The sequence below is a fragment of the Halichoerus grypus genome, chromosome 1 (genome assembly GCF_964656455.1).
Source record: "Halichoerus grypus chromosome 1, mHalGry1.hap1.1, whole genome shotgun sequence".
Lineage (NCBI taxonomy): Eukaryota > Metazoa > Chordata > Mammalia > Carnivora > Phocidae > Halichoerus > Halichoerus grypus.
In genome coordinates this window covers 68,510,678-68,530,728 of record NC_135712.1, presented here as the reverse complement: position 1 = coordinate 68,530,728, position 20,051 = coordinate 68,510,678, and the positions used below count along the sequence as shown (strand labels likewise).

The window sequence follows — 20,051 nt, the reverse complement described above, 5'->3', positions numbered from 1 at the left end:
CATGTAACACACACAGATTGTAATACTAGGAGTGTTACGTGTTTCTTTTTAAAATTGGTTTAATAAAGAGAAGAAGGAAATCCCTATCATACTTCTAGATCACAAACTTTCTTCCCCCTCCCAGTGACGATGCCACAGAATTGAGGCGCAGTTGACAATGGTTTGAACGAAGACCATTAAATTGCGTAGGAATGTAGATTTACAGTATTACCCCCCAGAGGACCCACAAATATTTAGGTGGGAGTTCCCTGAGGAGAGGGTCTCTATCTAGTATTATTACAGTTACTATTACCATTGGTAGCTACCTTTTTTTTAAAGGACCTTATATGCCTGGTGCTATGCTAAGCCCTTTACATACATCATCTTAACTAATCTTCACAACAGCCAAGCGGGGGCAGCACCGTTACAATTCCCATCCCCCAGTACCTAGTGCGGGGCTGGCAGGCAGTCAGCACAGAAACATTTGTCAAATGAATTAAAACACTGTGTTACGTAAAAGCCAGCGACCACGTTCAAAGATAAAATGATAGGAATGCATTTCATTAGTTCATTTCCACCTGAAAGGGTACATTTCAAGAAAAGGGATAAGAAAGAAAGAAAGGGTGGGGGGGAGGGACCTTCTGAGTTCACTTGAGCCAGAGGGGAAAATGTGAACAGACATTTAGTAAGAACATGCGCACAAGCGGCTCAGACAGAGATGTGATCGTCTTCGCCTTCCAACGTCTTGGGACCGAAGAGCACTTCAAAGCAGACCAGGTAGGTCCAGTTCCAAATGGCTCCAGGCAATGCAGTCTCCCCCTACCCCCCCGCACAAGCTACAGATAATCCACAGTCAAACACCTAAATTCCAGTCTGGGGATCGCCTCTACCCTTCTCAGTTGGATCGACCTCATCTGTGCCCATAGTAGGAGAAGCCACATGCTCATGAAGACAATAATGGCATTGAGAAAAGAGCACAGGAAAAGGGCTCTAGTTCTGACCTGCTACTAAGTGGCTCTATCTCAGTTTCCTCCTCTACAGAAGAAGATCTGTTAAATGATCTCTAACTTTCCATGATTTAGCCCCTTCTGTTCAAGAAGCCCTCTCTTGGGTTTCAGATCCATGCTTTTTCTAGGGCCCTCCTTCAGGAAAAGTCTGGGTTTGGTCCGAAGGAGAGGGCAGGCCATGTGGCCACTCCCTCACTGAAAGAGGAGCAGCACTTTGAAGGATGAGGAATATCTTCAGGGCAGAAGAGACCAGCATCAAGATTCTCAGGGGGAACTATCACGAAGAAGGAGAATATCAATAACACCTCTCCAGTGTAAGGTATGACTATAATAGGGGGCTCGGAAGTGAATCCCCAATGTTCACTTTTATTTTTTAACTTAAAATCATTTTGCATAAAAATACGGAGTCTGAATTTTACCTTTTCATCCCACGTTAGGACTTACCAACCTGTAGCACGTGGAACCACGGGGGTGATGCCTACAGCACTATTGGTGATTGTGGGACCGACAGCCGTACCAGAGGAGGGATATTCAGCTTCCGTTTCCAATTTCCACCTCATCCCACCAAACCCATACACTCCTATTTCTACAAGGGACATACAACTGGCAGTCAGTACTGTTATCCAGGTAATAACTGATATCCTTCTTGCTACTCCCTAGTCAGAGAATCAGATAGGGGAAAGGAAACAGGATTTGGGTTGGGGACGGTCAGTGTGTGTGGTAATTCTCCCCATGTTAGGGTATCTCCCCAGGAGTCAGAAAAACCAAGAGATACATGGAAAAACATACATGCTAAATGGTTGATTCCATTTTCCTTCTGATATAGGCAGGTCCCGGAAGATGAAGAAATAAAAGAGTATGTGCATTAAGGTCCCAAGGATTTTGTGCCTTGAGTGGTGAATTAAGTCACTAATCGTAACTGTCACAAGGGCTTCTCTGTGAGGTTACCAGCACCTTTCTAAAGGAACTTGATGTCATGCTTTCACACATTAAATTCAGTTTATAAAATAAGCTGTATTCATTTATAGGCCAAATAAGAGACATTCACATCAAGTCATGAGGTTCCTGCATAGTGATTCTGGGATAAGGTAAGGGGGGAAAGAGAGCTTGCAGAATGAGGATGACTTGGGACACCCTGTGAAGCCGCATGTCCCTTACCCAGGCCCCAGGATGTCAGAGTCAGGCTGGAACCCAACTGCCCTTGTGGTGACAAAGCACCTCCCCTCTCCACTGATTCAGTCCGGTTAAGTCACCACTCCTTCCTCTCTTTACCTCTGAGAGACTCAGATGCCTGAACCGGGCACTTGCAGTGCAAATGGGGACACACAAGGGCACATAGGCTTGAGATGCAGGGACAGTGATACAGTAATAAACGAATATAAATAAACCCTGTGCACACTGTGGAGAAGCAGAGGAGGACAGTGATCAGGAAGGGTTTCCAAGAAGGGACTTTGGTCCACATACCCGGAGTTAATTACAAGGGGACTAGAAAATTAAAAGCTCTAACACTGGCTTCCACCTAGCAAGGTCAGAAAAATGTCTGGGCTCCATGATCTTAGAAGTCACAAATTCCAGTCTGTAACACGTAACTTAGCAACCTCCTGGTGATTTCAATTCCTTTTTGTCTCTGAAACAAGGTGCTTTTTAAAAATTTAAGATAACTGAAGAAGAATCCAGAGCTGACCCACTTCTTCAGGCTTAAAGGAAAGTCTAAGTAGCCAGAGCAATCCTGAAACTTCCCACGAAGTGTGACATCAATGATTAATCAGCCTCCAGCCGCACACATGCTATTAGCTCACGTTTGGCCCTTTTTCACTTCCAAAAAGGCAGTTATAAATGTATTTGCTGTCTTTCTTCCTTTTCACCTCATCTCTATTTCCATCCTACCCCTGGTTTTCACTTTTCCTGCCCTTCAACACCAATTTCAGGGGAGGGAAGAAAGATCACCTTGCACCAAACCCCTTGACCATCCTCATACTCAATAGAACCAAAAACCAAGAGACAATAAGATAGTTGCTTTCCTCACTTTTCCAAATCAAAAGACAGGCTCAACTAATTTCACCCACATCTTTCTCAAATATGATATTTAAAGACCACGCAGGTACATCACTAAAACCTTGACTCTTAACCTCGTGCTAACAATTACAACCACTTAGTATTCACCAAAGAAAGTCCAGGATGCCTCACTTAGCTTTGGGTTGGTCAAAAATAGCCAGAACATTCCACGTCCTCTTTTCCTCAGACTTCAGAAGGACTTTTCTTAGATTTTCCTCTGTCCTTTGAATTCTGAGTGACCAGAAGCCAGTTGGGAAAGGTTCCCTTGACTTGGGAACCACAGTAGTGGGTTCTGACCCACTAGTTTCAGAGTGCAGCTCCTGGAGCAGTAGGAGAGCCAAGTTCTCTCAGGAGGAGAGAGAGAGAGGCCAAAGAGCCAGCTGCCTTTCAATTGTATTAGGTCTGTACAACCAGAGGAACTGGTTCAACTGAAAAGAGGCCGGCAGTCCCAGGCGGTGCTGCCCTCCACGCCAGCCAGCCTCTCAGACTTCCGGAGCCCTTCTCCGTGTGGCAACTAGGCAAGTTTCCGGGGCTCTGGGCAAGGTGCTCAAACTCAGTACAAGACCTTATCTTGGCAATCTGCTTCCGAACAGAATAGATGCCTCCAGTCTGGGTGGAGACTTGGATCTCTCTTTTCTGTTAGAGCAGACCTAGAGAGCCTCGGGGTAGTGCCCCATACCTCATACAGGATCGTGATCGCCCTGCCCAGCTGAGGCCGAGAGTTCTTTAAAGGGTGGCTAACTCACCGCCCCCCATCTTCCTCAGACTTGAGCCCCAGGTTGCCATCTTCACATCTCACATCTGGGAAAGAGCACGGAGGAAAGCCGGAGAAGGTGACTAGGCACCCAGCTCTGTTACTCTCCTTCCCCTTTTAAAGTAGCTTTCATTGCTTGGGTCTTCTGCTTCCCTCAATCTTCAGCTGAGGGTCAGTGGTCTCCTGCTCTGGCCCCAGCTTCTGCAACACCCCCTTTCCTCCCACAAGCCCTCTGCAAGCCACAGAGCCTGCAGCCACCACTTTCCCAGTCCTGCAGGCTGGAGGCGGCTCCCCCTCCCCCCCCACCTCCTGGGCCCCCGGAGCGGGAGGGGCAGCTGGGGCCGTACATAAAGCCAAGGGCTGAGAGACCCCAGGAGAATTCCTCTGCAGGCAAATTGGGGCTGCCACACATCTGGATTCAAGCAGGCCACTGCAGGGGCTTTAGAAAAAGCTCTGCCCAAGTCCCCGAATTCTGCCTTTTGACAGGAAATGGGCTCCCAAGAAATCGTGCTTGGAAACCCTTCAGCCCTCAAAGTAATCCCACCCACTCAGATTCCCTTTGGCCATTTCCTGCTTCCTCTCCCTTTTATGTCCCCTTCCTTCAATTCCCAGCCTTGGTTTTGAATGTTTCTGAACTAGGCTTAATTCTGGTGAGGGTCCCTGGCCCTCTATGATTCCTTCTCCATCCGAATTCTGGCTTTTAGAGCCGGCTACCACAAAGTTGCAGGCTGTTCTAATTAAATGCAGAGATCGAAAGACTAACGCTGGCATTCATGAACCGTAATGACTTGAGAAAAGGTCCTTCAGGTTTAATTAATTAGTTGTTGTAGCCTTCTATCAGCTCAGGATGAAGAATTTGTCAGGGCTCTGCTCTGTGTGTGGCGTAGATGATGATGATGAAGGGTACTTGGATAAGGTTATTTATCAGTAACTCAGAGAGAAAGTTCCATCGGGACTTTGTTAGATGAGGATGAGGGTGGAGACTGGGGCATTGTAAAAGGGCGTGGAGGGGAGAGGTCCAATAGGTTAAATTTCAAAAGGGTGAATGTCAAGTGAGAGGCTATATTCTCACTTCTAACCACACAGAAACAAAACCTCTCTTCCCCCACCCTCCAAGCTGAAATGTTAAAGTGGCAGGAACAGCTTTAGGAACATATGGGCACTCTGCCTAGGAAGGGCCCCATTTCTTTTTCAGGAGAGGCTCCACAATTGATAACCTTCTCTCTGTGACCGTTCTCACCATCTTGTTTTGCAGGCTGATTTTGGAGAAATTAGTTGCTTCCTGCAATCTCCTCAACAACATTAAAATTAGGAGAATAATTAAATACAGCCCTAATTGGGTACATAGAGAATTCTTGGTTAATTAATGAGCCAAGCTCCCCCCCAGAGCTGCAAACCCAGCTAGTCTATGAAAAGCCCAGGCAGAGAAAAGTCCGCTCCAGTCCCCGAAGAAAATTGTCACTTGGCAAAAATAGTTCCTAGTGTAGAGACAAGTGTCAAACACATTCCTATAGCTAAGAGTCACTCCTTAATCCCTCAGCTGAGATCCATACGTAAATGAGAGCAGGGTGGTGCGAGTCGGCCACTACAGGGACACACAGCTGCGGGGGGGGGGGGGGCGCGGCTCCCCTGCACAACCCTCCCCCCCCCCCCGCAGGCTGGCGTCCTGACATCCAAAGTCGCTGCCAAGTAAGTAACTGAGATGCCAAACTGCAGCTCTGCATCCAAGTCAGAAGCTCCCCGCGAGCGAGCCCGCTTTCTGCTAGGGACACTGACGCGAACGCGGGGCCCAGCGAACCCCCTCGGCCTCCCTCCCACCCCATCCCCCATCCGCCCCCACCCCTCCCTCGTACCCCGCCGGCCCGGGCGTTGCTAGAAGAAGTCGCGAACGCGCACAGCCACTCACCTCTGCACGGGAGGCAACAGCAGCACTTCGCGAAGAGCCACCCCAAAGAGGGACCTCGGGTGTAAGCCCGGTCGCCGCCCTTCATGCTGCCGCCTGGCCCCAGCGCTCCGGCATGGCCCGGGCCGCCAGCAGCGGGTGGGAGCGCGGCGGGCAGGAAACTTCAGCGCCGCGGCCGCGAGCCAGTCCCCTCCCTCCTCCCCGCCGGCCCGCCGTCCAGTCCCCACCGCGCGGCCGCCGCTCTTTCTGGGAGCCAGAGCCACTTTGGGGAGGAGGGGCGGGGTGCCGGCGGGGAGGGAGGGCCTCAGGGGGGCGGAGTTCCAAAGTCCAGCTGTGGGGCGGAGTTCCAAAGTCCAGCTGTGGGCCGGAGTCCCCGCCAGCGGCCGGGCTGTGGACGCAGGGGGAGCGCCGGGGGCCGGGTCTGGGGTACGCACAGCCTCCCGCACACAACAGGTGCTTGTCCTTGTGTGCAGCTTCCCCTCCTCAGCGCTGGCTTAGCATACGCAGCCAGAGGAGGCCAAAGAGGTGGGAGAGGAGCAGATTTAGAAGGTTCAAGACTCAATAATGCTTTTTCTCTCTAACAGATGCACCCCCTCTTTCCCCCCAGTCTTGGAGGGGAAGACATTGAAAACACCTTCCTCTGCATTGAAAACACCTTCACTTAACTCTTTTCTTTCCCTCCTTTTACTACTTAATGCTAATAATGATAATAGTGCCTGAGTTTTTTATAGGCTCCTGGCCTATAATGATGGTGTGCAAAAGCACTCTGGATTTGAAATCATAAGCCCCAAATTCAAAGCTGTTTTGCTGCCTACTAACTGACCTCAGGCAAGTCACTTCACTTTTTTGATCGTCAAATTCCTCATTGAAAAAGTAAATAAATGAAAGGAGAAAGGATTGTTATGTTAACAGGATTGCTAATAGAAGTTTAAAAGACATATGCATGTAAGTACCTGTTAGAGAGACATTTAATAGTTCCAGTTGGGTGAATGCCTACAGAGAAACTCCAAACATCTTGCTTATGGTGGAGGAAGACTTCCATTTACCATCTCCCCAACCACACCCCGTGGGTCTATCATTCCTTTCCTTATATCCCTAAGCTTTTCTTTTAAAAATATTTTTCATATTTCAAGGACACACTCACATCCCTCACTCACACCATGAAGCCCACCTGCATCACATCCACTGGACCTTCCTATGAACCACTGTGTTTATCACTCACAGGTCATCTCTCCCATTTTTTTTTGTGTCCCGATTTGGGAAAAAAAGGGTTTCTGGAACCATACCACATACATAAAGTAGAGAAGGCCCATTGATCAGAAAAAAGGGAAGTTTGTGAGAGGAATAAAAAAAAAAACAGAAGTTGATCACTCAGATAACCAATTCCCACCTACAATAAAGACAACCAGGGGCCAAGCCTTTTAGGAGTTACCATGCTTTGGGGCTTTCTTTCTCAATTTGAACCATGTTTAGATGTAGGTGTTGCAGCATCTGCCACATGGTTGCAACACAGTAGATGCTCAGGAGATAACAGCAGCACAACTTAATGAATAACAATAGCTAACATGTATTGAGCATTTATTTGTGCCAAGCAGTTTCCTAATTGCTTTCTATACATTGACTCATTTATGCACACACACACACACACACACAACCCTTAAAAGGTAGGGTCCTCTTTTATAACTGAGGAAACTGAATGAATGAATCATGATGAGGCTTTGATGGTTTAAGTCTAAATAAAAAGCTTCCCCCCCATAGGAACAGTAGAACCCAGAATCAAAATCCCACTTCTAGTTCTGCCACTGCCATCTCCCTGATAGCCTCTCCTGGCGAGGATTATATGAGAATCTCATTGTTGAGTAGGAAATGTGCCCCTGGTGCTCCACACACAAAATAAAGAAATAAAAGTTCAGATTGCTCATGCAGCCCACACTCCAGATTACTGATTTGCTGATCATCCTGACTATGGTCAGTCTCATCCTGACAGCCTGAATGAATTCAGGATCATAGTTATCCTGGGTTCCAGTTCTGACCTGTGGCAACCTATACATACTGTTGTCTAGTTCTCTCTTCCATATCACCAAAGACAAAAGCCATTTTGTTGTCCTTGCCATCCCAGAGCAGAAATTGGCTAGGACCTCAGCCCTTCTAAAAGTGAGCTTTATTTGCTTGCGATCCCCTGCATGGGGGCTGTGATACAGGAGTCTATATTTAGTCTAGCCACCTAATCCATCACTCTGGATACTTTAGGGTCATTCCGACAGAAGTTGAAAGATGTTTCAAAATTGCTTGGTAACCACTTACTTTTTCACTTAAGTCTTCCTTCTGGGCCTTTGTGTTCAGGTAACACTGATCACTTTTCTGTCATAATCCTTTGCAAGAGGCTGATGACATCATCTTGCAGAAACTAGCTTGAGTTAGATGTTTGTGGAAGACCCAGCCCTTACTTCAGAAATCAGGGTATAAGTAGACCCTAAAGTAGTCTTAGTCTCTATGAAAAGAATCCATCAGGCATGTGTCCACAGGTCCTTATAACTTGAGAATCCATCCTACTCTCAAAGGCATAAAACCATTAGGACCACCTACCTATCTTAAGTTGAGAGGGTCAATACATTTTGGCCATCCTGGAGATTCACTAAAGGGGTTGGGCACCAATAACTCAGAGTCCCATTGCCATCCTCATGTGCCTTCCAGAATGAGACCAGTGACGTCTACAATCCAACAAGGAAGTCTTGAACACCACTGGGACATTGACCGATTGCAGACTTATTCAATATTCAGCAAATACTTATTGAATGCCTACTATGTGCCAGGTTCTGTTCTAGGTACTAGGTCTACATTGGTAAACAAAAACAATCCCAGCCCTTGTGGAGCTAGCTGCTAAGACAGACTCACCTTGAATGTGAAAGAAAAGGGAATCAACATCAGATATGTGACCAGGTTTTGAGTTGAGGGATTTAAGAAAATAGATGCCTGATTCTTCTAACCTGTATCCAGGTGTTTTATGGTAATGTCCTCAGGACAATTTAAAGGGGAGGGTAGGGCAATGGTTATTGAACACTGGTGCTTATAGAATCATAAGAGAAGCTTTAAAAAAATCTAGGCATTCATGTATGAAAAACTCACAGCTAGTATCATATTCAGTGGTAGAAAAACTGAGAGCTTTCCCCCTAAGATCAGGAACAAGACATGGATGTCCACTCTCATCACTTTTATTCAACATAGTACTGGAAGTCCTGGCCATAGCAATCAGACAAGAAAAAGAAATAAAAGGCATCCAAATTGGTAAAGAAGAAGAAGAACTTTCACTATTTGCGGATGACACGATACTATATGTAGAAAACCCTAAAGACTCCACCAAGAAACTATTAGAACTGATAAATGAAATTTCATAAGGTTTCAGGATACAAAATCAATATACAGAAATCTGTTGCATTTCTATACACTAATAATGAAGTAGCTGAAAGAGAATTAAGAAAACAGTCCCATTAACAATCGTTCCAAAAATAATAAAATATCAAGGAATAAACTTAGCCAACGAGGTGAAAGATCTGTACTCTGAAAACTATAAAACACTGATAAAAGAAACTGAAGATGACACAAACAAATGGAAAGATATTCCATGCTCATGGATTGGGAGAACAAATATTGTTAAAATGTCCATACTATCCAAAGCAACCCACAGATTTAATGTAATCCCTGTCAAAATACCAGCAGCATTTTCCACAGAACTAGAACGAATAATCCTAAAATTTGTATGGAACCACAAAAGACCATGAATAGCCAAAGCAACCTTGAAAAAGAAGAACAAAGCTGGAGGTATCATAATCCCAGATTTCAAGATATACTACACAGCTGTAGTAATCAAAACAATATGGTACTGGCACAAATATAGATACATAGATCAATGGAACAGAACAGAAGCCCAGAAATAAACCCATGATTATATGGTCAATTAATCTTCAACAAAATAGGCAAGAATATGCAATGGGAAAAAGTCTCTTCAACAAATGATGCTGGGAAAATTGGACAGCTACATGCAAAAGAATAAAACTGAACCACTTGTTTTATACCATACACAAAAATAAACTCAAAGACCTAAATGTAAGACTTGAAACCAAGCAAATCCTAGAAGAGAACACAGGCAGTAATTTCTTTGACATTGGCTGTAGCTATATTTTTCTATATATGTCTCCTGGGACAAAGGAAATCAAAGCAAATATATATTGGGAATACATCAAAATAAAAAGCTTCTGCACAGCAAAGGAAACAGTCAATAAAACAAAGACAACCTACTAAATGGGAGAAGATATTTGCAAATGATATAGCTGATAAGGGGTCAGTATCCAAAATACATAAAGAACTTATGTTCTTGAGGATTAAGGGGACACCAAAAAAACCCCACAAATAATCCAATTAAAAAATGGGCAGAAGACATGAACAGACATTTCTCCAAAGAAGACATACAGATGGCCAGCAGACATGTGAAAAGATGCTCAACATCACTCATTATCAGGGAAATGCAAATCGAAACTACAATGAGATATCACCTCACACTTGTCAGAATGGCTAGAATAAAAAACACAAGAAACAACAGGTGTTGGCAAGGATGTGGGGAAAAAGGAACTCTTGTGCACTGTTGGTGGAAATACAAACTGGTGCAGCCACTGTGGAAAACCATACGGAGTTTCCTCAAAAAATTAGAAATAGAATTACGATATGAGCCAGTAATTCCACTAATGGGTAACTACCCAAAGAATACAAAAACACTAATTCAAGAAGATATATGCATCCCTAAGTTTACTGCAGCGTTATTTCCAATGGCCAAATTATGGAAGCAGCCCAAGTGTCCATCAATAGGTGAATGGATAAAGATGTGGCATATATATATATATATATATATATATATATATATATATATAGACAACGGAATATTACCCAGCCATAAAAGGAATGATATTATGCCATTTGCAACAACCTGGACTGACCTAGATGATTAGTATAATGTTAAGTGAAATAAATCATTCAGAGAAAAACAAGTATCATATGATTGCACTCTACCAGAGGGGAGATGGGGGGGATGGGTGAAATAGGTGATGGGGATTAGAGAGTACGCTCATGATGCACACTAAGTAATGCACAGAATTGTTGAACGGCTATACTGTACACCTGAAACTAATATAACACCATGTTAATTTTACTGGAATTAAGATAAAATAATTCTAGGCATTAGATTTGTTGCTGTTGTTGTTGTTCTTAAGGCTCCACAGGTGATTCCAGAGTGGAACTAAGTTTAAGAATTGATGCCTAGGTCTTCCTCCCCCAATCCCCTGGAGATTCAGATTAATTCACTCTGGGTGAATCTCGACTTCAGTAGTTTTAAAAGTTCCCCAGGTGTTTGTAACATGTAGCATAATTTGGGAACCAGTAGTGTAATGTCGTGGTTTGCAGACTTGAGTGTGTATCAGAATTACCTGGAGGGTGAATTAAAACACAGATTACTGGGCTCTACTCCCAGAGTTTCTGATTCAGTAGGACTGGGGTGGGGCCTGAGGATCTGCATTCCTATAGGCTACCAGTTACCTGGGAATGCTGATGTTGGTACAGGGGCCACACTTTGAGAACCACTAATGTAGAGAATTTTCCCCATGTGTTTGCAGTCTATGCCCCTTCTTTTTGTAATAGCATCTTGGTTTTTCTTTGAGGAAGCAGCCCTCCTCCATTCTCAGACCATGTTTTTGGGTATACCTGACATCCTTCCCTGTCCACCCTCCACTCTAAGGATTGGTCCCTGACCTGGGCTCAGCCAGTCAGCCAGTCAGTCACAGGGACTGATTCAAATTTCACACATGACCCAATTTTAGCCAAGGAGCATAAACCATGAGAGCTTAGCAAGAAGTCCTGGGATGGCAGCAATCTCTTCCCACAAGATTTCTATGTTGGTGGAATTTCTAAGTGAGCCTGAAGCAGCTGGAGACCATCTGGCCATAAGCACATAGGAAGAAGCTGCCTGAGAATAAAGTCAACATGGAGGAAAGAGATAAGAGAGCCAGAGACAGAGACAGAGATGAGAGACAAAGAGTGACAGAAAAACAGACAAGTTGGGGGAGAGGTCCTGATGATATTATCTGAATAACTAGATACACTTTTTTTCCCCAAAGGCTTATTGCGCTCTGGACTACACACACCCAGATAAACTCCTTTTTGCATAAGGCAACTGAATGTCTAATTTCAGGGTTTCGAACACCTACCCATCCATTCCCAAAGTTCAGGCTAAGAACCCCTGACCTATAGCATATATCTTTAGAGTGTTCTTAGTTTCCAAACAGATGGCTGAGCCTCATTCTTATTTGGCAGTTTGTCTTAGTGAGGCCTCCTCCAAAGTCCATTTTGCACAAATTAGGCTTTCTATCCACTTGTGTGTCCACTTTATGTCTCATCTGCATTCCGCACCACAGTGAACCCCAAAGAATTCCCACTGGTCTCAGCCTGCAGACCTACTGGGCCTGGTACACCGTAATGCGGGGCCTGGGACCAGGGACTAAAGGGACTGCCCTCTCCTCCATATCAGCCACAGGCTTCAGTAACACTGGACGGTGACCTCAGGCATCTGCCCTTTCCACCCACAGACGTATGTCCAATTTTGTCCTTTAGGCTTCTTCTCTTCAGATTTACAGGCACAGAGTTTTTCAAAATCACCTCACTTTAGTGTGAGCTCAGCCTGGAGACGGTGTCCCACCAAGTAGAGCGCACACCTTCTACAGACCATGCCTATATAGGCTCCGTCTGGGCTGCAGACATGGCCCCTGGTGAATGTGGAGACGGGCCCCGCTTCCCTCATGCCCCCTGGCCAGTCCTGTGCCTGCCTTTTCCTCCTCCAGCACGGACTCTCACTTCTAACACCCACTCCCAGATTCTGATCCAGATTCAGATCTACAGTTTTTTTTAAAGCTCTACAGGAGATTTCAGCATCAAGTCAGGGCTAAGAACCACCGACCTTGGGGCTCACGGCCACCTACACCCTGGGATTACTTCCTGCATGGTTGATGCAGAGTTTAGAGACACCCGCACTGGGACGTTTTGACTTCCTCAAGCTCTGACAACTAGCCCCTTCATTCATTCTTCCGCTGCCTGTTATTCTCTCCAGGGGCTGATTGCAGGTCCCTTAATCCTCATCTTCCCGGTGTGGACTTCTGATCTCTGAACTGCCTGATTGTGGATGCCAGGGTGGTTCATAATTTTTCCCCAGTTACCCCATCCTGATTTCCATTTATGACTGTGGCTTAAAACTCTAAGATGGTTACTGATTGTTTATTCAACAAATGGTTGGTTTTTGAACATCTACTATCCAAGTCACTTAGCTCAACTGTATACGGGGATTTGGGAAATTTATATGAGAAATAGAAATTGGATAAGATATGTACCCTGAGCAAAGACAAAGAAGAACTGGGTGAGTTCTGGGAGAAACAGTTGGTTCATTTTTTTTTTTTTTTTTTTTTGGTGGCAGAGAAAGGGAACTGGAGGCAGACCATGACTGGGCACAGGTAGAGGTTTTGTCTTTATGTGAGAAAGAGGAATTGAGATAATCATCACCAGTAACCTGAAACTCTTCAGATTAGAGATTGGAGGTGCAAAGTGTGCATTACTTCTCTATTTAATCTGAACTCCAAATAGGTCTTACAGAACTATATAATGTCCGCATGGGTAACTATTCCCAGGCAGTGTGTGCCATTTTAATAGTAATGTCTATAGAAAAAGGCATGACTGCCAGCATTATGCACAGGAATCTTCTCTGTTTAGTGTGGTCTCACCACTGCACCATTGCTGGCCCTGTGGGGGCCACAGACTTCAATGACGAAAGCATCCCTAAGCTCATCCTGTATGTGTAAACTTAGGGTTCCTCCGTGCTTGCCCACCTGACACCTGTCTCTGACTCACACTCAAGAACAGGAAGCCCCAGCGTATCCTCTCAATCTTCCTCTTTGCTTTCAGGAAGCAAGTCTCACTGATCACTCTCTGGTCTGAACCAGGCCCAGGTAGGGAGAGGGAGGTCTAGGTCATACGGAGGAAATCAGTGGGATTCCACTGAGGACCCAGAACAGCCAACATTCCTGTCCCCTGGGGACAGAGAGGTAGAGCTGCAGGCAGCCAGGACAGGTTCCTGGAGATCTGTGCTGAGCAGCCGCCTGAGCTCGGGAGGAGAGACAGGCTATTTATCAAAGTAAAGATGACTGATGCTGTGGAGTTGCTAAAAACAAACCCTTCCAGGTTTTATCTACTTCCAGAAATGCTTACTTCTAAGTAGGTCAAAGTGTTCCTAAAGTAGGGCAGTAGCAAGTGCCAGTCTATCGCTTTGAGTTCCAATTCAGGGAGGCTTACCGTCGCTAAGCGGCCACCACAAGGGATGGCACTTGGAGTCCGACCCTCAGCGCCACCTTCCCTCCCGCTCTCCCGTGTGGGAAGGGCAGCTGCAGCAGCTCATAGACTCATGGGGCCCCAGGCCAGGCAGACGTTTCCCATACACCAAGTGCAAAGTGGATTTTGCCTTGACGTAATTCAGGTCAGTTTATTGAAGATTTCAGTAACAAGAGGAATGTGGAAGACACTGCCCATCCCAAATAAATGTGAGGTACTTAGTCCATGTGTCCCCAGAAAAGACTTCCTGGGAAACAGAAATGCAAAGATTTCCTCAGGCAAAACTCCTGACATCAGAACACTATTCCCTGTGCCCATCCTCAAGCTCCTGCTAAAGCTTAAGTCAGCTTCCACTACAGTTTTTAGGGGATGGAGAACAAAGTGAACCTGGTGCTTCACACACAAACTCCTTAGAAGTCTTTGATGCATGGTCTCCCTCCCACCTTTCCTTCCTTCCTTCCTTCCTTCCTTCCTTCCTTCCTTCCTTCCTTCCTTCCTTCCTCCCTTCCTTCCTATAAATATTTACTGAGAACTTCTTATATCCCAGCTACTGTTCTAGATGCTGGGGATAGAGTAGTGAACAAAATAGACAACACCCCAGCACTTGTAGGGGGAACCGACGGGCTGGGGCAGTGGGAGGAACAGACAATAAATGTTAACAAATGTTGCTGTGTGGTGATAAATGCACTGAGGAGAGTACAACAGGGGAAGGGGTACACGGTGCGATGGGACAGGGTGGGAATTAACCAGGTGACATCTCAGTGGAGATGCGCAGGATGCGTGGCAGCCAGCTGTCCAGGTATCTGAGGGCCTGCAGGGTCCGGAGGGTCCCAGGCAGCAGGAACCAAAGGTGCGGGTGCCGGGGAACATGTGAGTGAGTGGCTTGACCCAGGAGTAGCTCCGTCAGGCAGGCTGATCAGGAGAGTGGGAGGATGTGTTAGGAAGAGTATGGCCCCGCCAAACCTGTCCACATCCTAATCCTGGGAACCTGGAAATGTTACCTTACAGTAGCAGACACTCTGCAGATGTGATTCAGTTAAGGACCCTGAGATTGGGGGTTGTCCTGGAATATTCCAGTGAACATGACCACATGAGTCCTTAAAAGCAGAGCCCCTTTCCTGCTATGGTCCGAGGGAGACCAGACTGTGGAAGAAGAATCTGACATGCGACACTGTGGGCTTTGAAGATGGAGTAAGGACCACAAGCCAAGGAATGCAGGCAGGTTCTAGAAGGTGGAAAGTTGAGGAGACAGCTTCTCACCTAGAGCCTCCAGAAGAAGTGCAGCCCAGCTGACACCTTGATTTTAGCCCAGTGACACCTGCGTGGGACTGTAAGAGAATAAGTGTGTGTTGTGTGCAGCCACTAGGTCCGAGGTGATTTGCCACAGCGGTAAAGGAAGACCTAGCAGACGATGTCAGGGAGCAGCTCTGGGTCAGGATGAGTTGGAGCCACCTTGCAGCCACAGGAACGACTTGCTGTTTAGTCGAAGTGAGACAGGAGCCAGGGGACTGTTTTACACTGAGGAGGGTCCTCAGCCCAGAACAAAGTAGGCCTGGGGCTCACGTGCCAACTATCCTTGCTCTCTTCTATTCTTTAAAAAAAAGTGGGGGGTAGGGAGCGTGGACTGGATGACCCCTACATCTCCCTCTTCCTGAAACTCCATCCTGTGAGGGCTCCCAGACTGTTGGTCAATAACTACTGAACCATTTCTGGCCCAGCCCATTGAGGCATGATATCCCCACACCCACCCCAACCCTTGACATCTCAAACCGCCCTCCATCACACAGGTCAGCCCATCTTAACGGTGTGACCTGAATGCTTCCTTCAATGACCACAGTTCATCACTGAAAGAGAACAGATCACTGAGAGGAGCAAACCAGGGAATAACTTTGAATTTTCAGTTCAAATATATCAGATAGGATCTCAACCCTCTGGGTAGAAGGTAAAAGAAAGTTAGAAGAGAGGAGTAAACCATTTGTGAGGGGGCAGGAATCATAGAGCCAGACAGACCTGCTGTTAGTAGCCTGGGGGAAGGGCCCAGGATAAGCCAGGAATAGAAACTGAGGGAAGCGTGGTGCAGACTAGAGACAATACTGGGGCCTTTGCAGAACCTATGCACGGCGGGGGGGGGGGGGGGGGGGGGGCGGCACGCCTGGGTGACTCGGTCAGTTAAGCGTCTGCCTTCAGCTTAGGTCATGGTCCCAGGGTCTTGGAATTGAGCCCCACGTAGGGCTCCCTGCTCAGCTGGGAGTCTGCTTTTCCCTCTGCTTCTCCCCCCGCCCAGCCCCCATTGGCTTGTTCTCTCTCTCTCTCGCTCACTCTCTTTCTCTCAAATAAATAAATACAATCTTAAAAAGAACCTATGCATGAAACTAGAAACTGAACCTTGACTCTGTGAACAACCCTGGAAAGGATTCAGGCTGGAAATACCCTAAACTCACCTTTATGGAGCTATCAGGACTGGGACAAAGGGCAGGTAGGGAGACTAACGTTAACTGACCTCTGGTGAGGTCCTAGGCTGGGAAGTCTAACACAAGGGAAGTAAGTACTGTTGCCCCTTTTTATAGACTTTGAGGATCTTGCCCACGGATACGAGCTGGATTCAGACCCCGGTCTTCCACGTCAGGACCTGTGGTCCCTCCACATCTGTCATTGCTCATCTCATGGCCTGCTGCTAGGATCCGCGGCAAAGCCTTGTGGTAGCCAGGCCTTTTGTTTCATTCTAAACAGCCTGTGTACACGACAACATGACTAACTTTAAGTTTAAATGCATTTTCACTGGGGCACCTGGCTGGCTCAGTCGGTAGAGCACGTGACTCTTGATCTCAGAGTTGTAGGTTCAAGCCCCATGTTGGGTGTAGAGATTGCTTAAAAAAAAAAAACAACTAAAAAAACAAAAAAGCATTTTTACTTAACACTGCCCCCATGAGCCTTCCGGCAACTCTGAGATCTAGGCATCTTTATCAGCTTCCCTTTGCACAGGTGTGGAAACTAAGATAAAGTGACTTTGCACTCATTCCCCCCCCCCCCCCCGTCCTCTTCCTAGCCCATCTGGCTCCCTGAGAACTAGACCCTCACCTGTTTCCTCAAGGATGTGTAAGGACACTTCTAAGAAAAAGATGGATGATTGTAAGACATTAGATTGAACCATCTCACATTACTGATATTCAACCATTTTTGACTAACAAAAATGCCAATTTCCTGTGGTTCAACCTAATAAATTAGACCTTAAAATGAAGATATTGATGCCAAGCGGAGACAGATGAAGCATAGGACACCTAGGTTCCTCGCTTTAGGTTACCAAGTATGCTCACCTGATATGGACAGAAAAAAAGCAGACATCTTTAGGACTGGAGGGGACCCTACAGGTAACTCAGGAAGATAGGGATGAAGGGTAACACAAATGCTCTTTTAGAATAAGCAGCAATATGAGTGACTGTAGGGAATAATCAGGAAGAAAGACGAGTCCATAGAGAGCCTCCAAGTAGAATTCGGTCGCCTCCAAGCTGTGCCCAGAGAGAAGGAGACCAGATCAGAGGTGCACGTGAGAGACTGGGGGGCACTGAACGTGCAGGGTGAAGCTGGACAGCTGCAAGTTCCTAAATCCAAGGATGGCTAAGAGGACTTCTAAAACCACACACACATAATCACTTTAAACAAGTTAGGATTGTTGAATTTAATCCAAAATGTTTTGTCCTGCCCTAAGGCATTAATAAAAGATGTACATAGAAAAGGTACAGAAAAACTGTACCTTAGGAAAGAAGTGTCTAACATTTTATATGCAAATTATTTTGTTCTAGATAAAAATCAGGAGATGCAGCACGAGTATTAGGGGGGACTGGAGAAAGGAGAACAGGAGGAGGGGTGAGCAGAAAGCATCTGGATTTCAGCACAAAGAGGAATTCCTTACCATTAGAATTACACTAAAATGCAGCAGGCTTCTTCTAGAAGTAATGAGCTCCCAGTCCCTGGGAGTGCTCAAGTAATGCTTGGCTGGACTGTCAGAGACATTCAGAAGGGGCTCCCTATATTAGGGAGAGAGTGAACCAGAGGACCTTTAGTGTGCTTTCCAATTCTAAGATTCCAAGAGTCCATAAAAGCCAATGTTCTGAACTGAAATGAAATCTGATCAAGGACCACTTTTATTCAATTATAAAAAGAGAAATTTTAATTCTAACTTTTAATAATTCTGAAAAATGACTAGGAACTCCTTTTAGAATCTCTACCAATGCCTCTCCATCTATCTTAAAACACACTTTTCTTTGAGAAGTATCAGCATGCAAGTTCGTTACATTTCTCACGCAAATGCACTAATTTTTGGTTTCAGTTGTTCTTATCCAGCAGTGTTGTGTTTTTTAAGGACAACTTCATGGCCATTTTTCACTGCAAACATACTGTATTCAGCTATGTTATTCTTAAACAGGATTTTATGGGCTAGCCTGGAAACCCATTCCCATGCCACTCTCACGTGTACAATTTTGTTGGAGAAAGCGAGTTCTGGTTTCCAAAGGGGTTCCCCCACAGCTGCTCGGTTACGGACGCACAAGCGGAGTAGGGGCGCAGACCAGCGGCTATAGTTTCAACATGTCACTTCGTACCTGAAAGGAAACGTCTGGGGTCTATTCATCCTCCAGTTATTTTTCCCGCTTGCCGTGGTGAATCCCTGTGGGTAGGCATATGGCGTCAACTAAAATCTGAGCGTGGCTGCTCCTAATGCAGAATCGCACTGAAAGCTAAGAGGGGGACTTTTGGCGTACTCTCCAGAGTCAGCAGGCAGGAGGAACCTTTTAGTCTCTGGATCTGACAGCAGAGGGGGTAGGAAAGGCCCATTTTGGTTCCTGGCAGCAGAAAGTACAGGAAGTTCCCATCCTGCAGCAAATCTGCTGGACAGGCTGGACCAGCTCCAGGGTTAGGCCGGCCCCTATCAGAAGTGGCCCTGGCTCGGCCTACTGTCCGGAGGGCCGATCAGAGTTTTTCTGCTCCAGCCGGGCACACCAGGACCTTTCTGGCTGGCAAGGCACCCACAGGTTAAAATCCCTCTAGGGAGGGAGCACACGAGGCCCGGGGTGGGAGGGAGAGTGAGAGAGAGCAGTGCGTCTGGCCACCTCTCTCTAAATGCTCATCCAGCTCGACTGGTTGAATAAAGGGCAGCCTCGTCAGAGGGAGGCACAGTGAACCTGAGTGCCTGTCTCAAGTGTCTTCAGAATTGGGAAGCCACAGAGCACCCTGGTGAAGAGGGAGACCTTGGGAAATGGATGGACCCGGCTGCAAATCGAGGTCCACCTCGTAAGTCACGTAAGCTCGTGACTTGGGGCAAGTTACCTAATCTTTCCAAGACTCACTTTCCTTGTCTATAAAATGAGAAAATAGTGTTGTTACTCGTATTAAGGCACTAACCCAGAAACCTGGCCCACAGGAAGACTCAATAAACGTCAGGCGTTTTTATGAGTTGGCTGCAAACTTAACATATATAGCACCCCGGACTCGCTCAGCATCTTCAGGCTGTCGGTCCTCCAGAGCCCCGGTGTTTGGCACCGTTCTGTCCCTTCACACCCTCCACAGCCTGGGCAAGCTGGTCCTGAGGCCAGCTGGGGGATGACAGAGAAATCATCGGGACACCCCATGGGACAGCACTCCCTGTGAAGAGGCCAGCGCCACCCTGGGCCACTGCCCCTTTCCTCCAGGACATCGGCTCGTAGGGCTCACCTCCCTGGCCTAGGTTTTGCTAAGCAAAGAGCCCTCTCCTTATAGCTTCTCCAGCCGTGCAGCTGAAGCCAGCGAAGAAACCATGCAGGAAAGGAAAAGGAACACAGATGTCTTATGTAACTCCACAGAGAAACATCTAGACTGGTTTTTGGAGCCTGGGGCAGAGGCACCCAGGACCTATGCTTTTTTTTTTTTTTTTTTTTTTCCATTTAAACCATTTTTAAGTATACAG

General features: G+C 46.4%; 1 protein-coding gene across 23 annotated transcripts in view; it reads right to left on the bottom strand.

The window, feature by feature from the left end:
• Positions 1 to 20,051, bottom strand: part of KALRN (kalirin RhoGEF kinase) — a 642,588-nt gene that overhangs the window by 111,841 nt on the left and 510,696 nt on the right. For 3 of the 23 annotated variants that reach the window (XM_078066891.1, XM_036071674.2, XM_036071671.2), the window contains exon 1: positions 5,702 to 5,878. The exons of 14 other annotated variants lie outside the window; for them this stretch is intronic. In XM_078066891.1, coding sequence (XP_077923017.1) covers positions 5,702 to 5,786 — 85 coding nt within the window. In that variant the 5' untranslated portion in view covers positions 5,787 to 5,878. Of the gene's footprint in view, positions 1 to 5,701; positions 5,884 to 20,051 lie in introns of those variants that run through there. 6 more of the 23 variants (XM_036071672.2, XM_036071673.2, XM_036071675.2 and 3 more) reach the window with 3 other exon arrangements.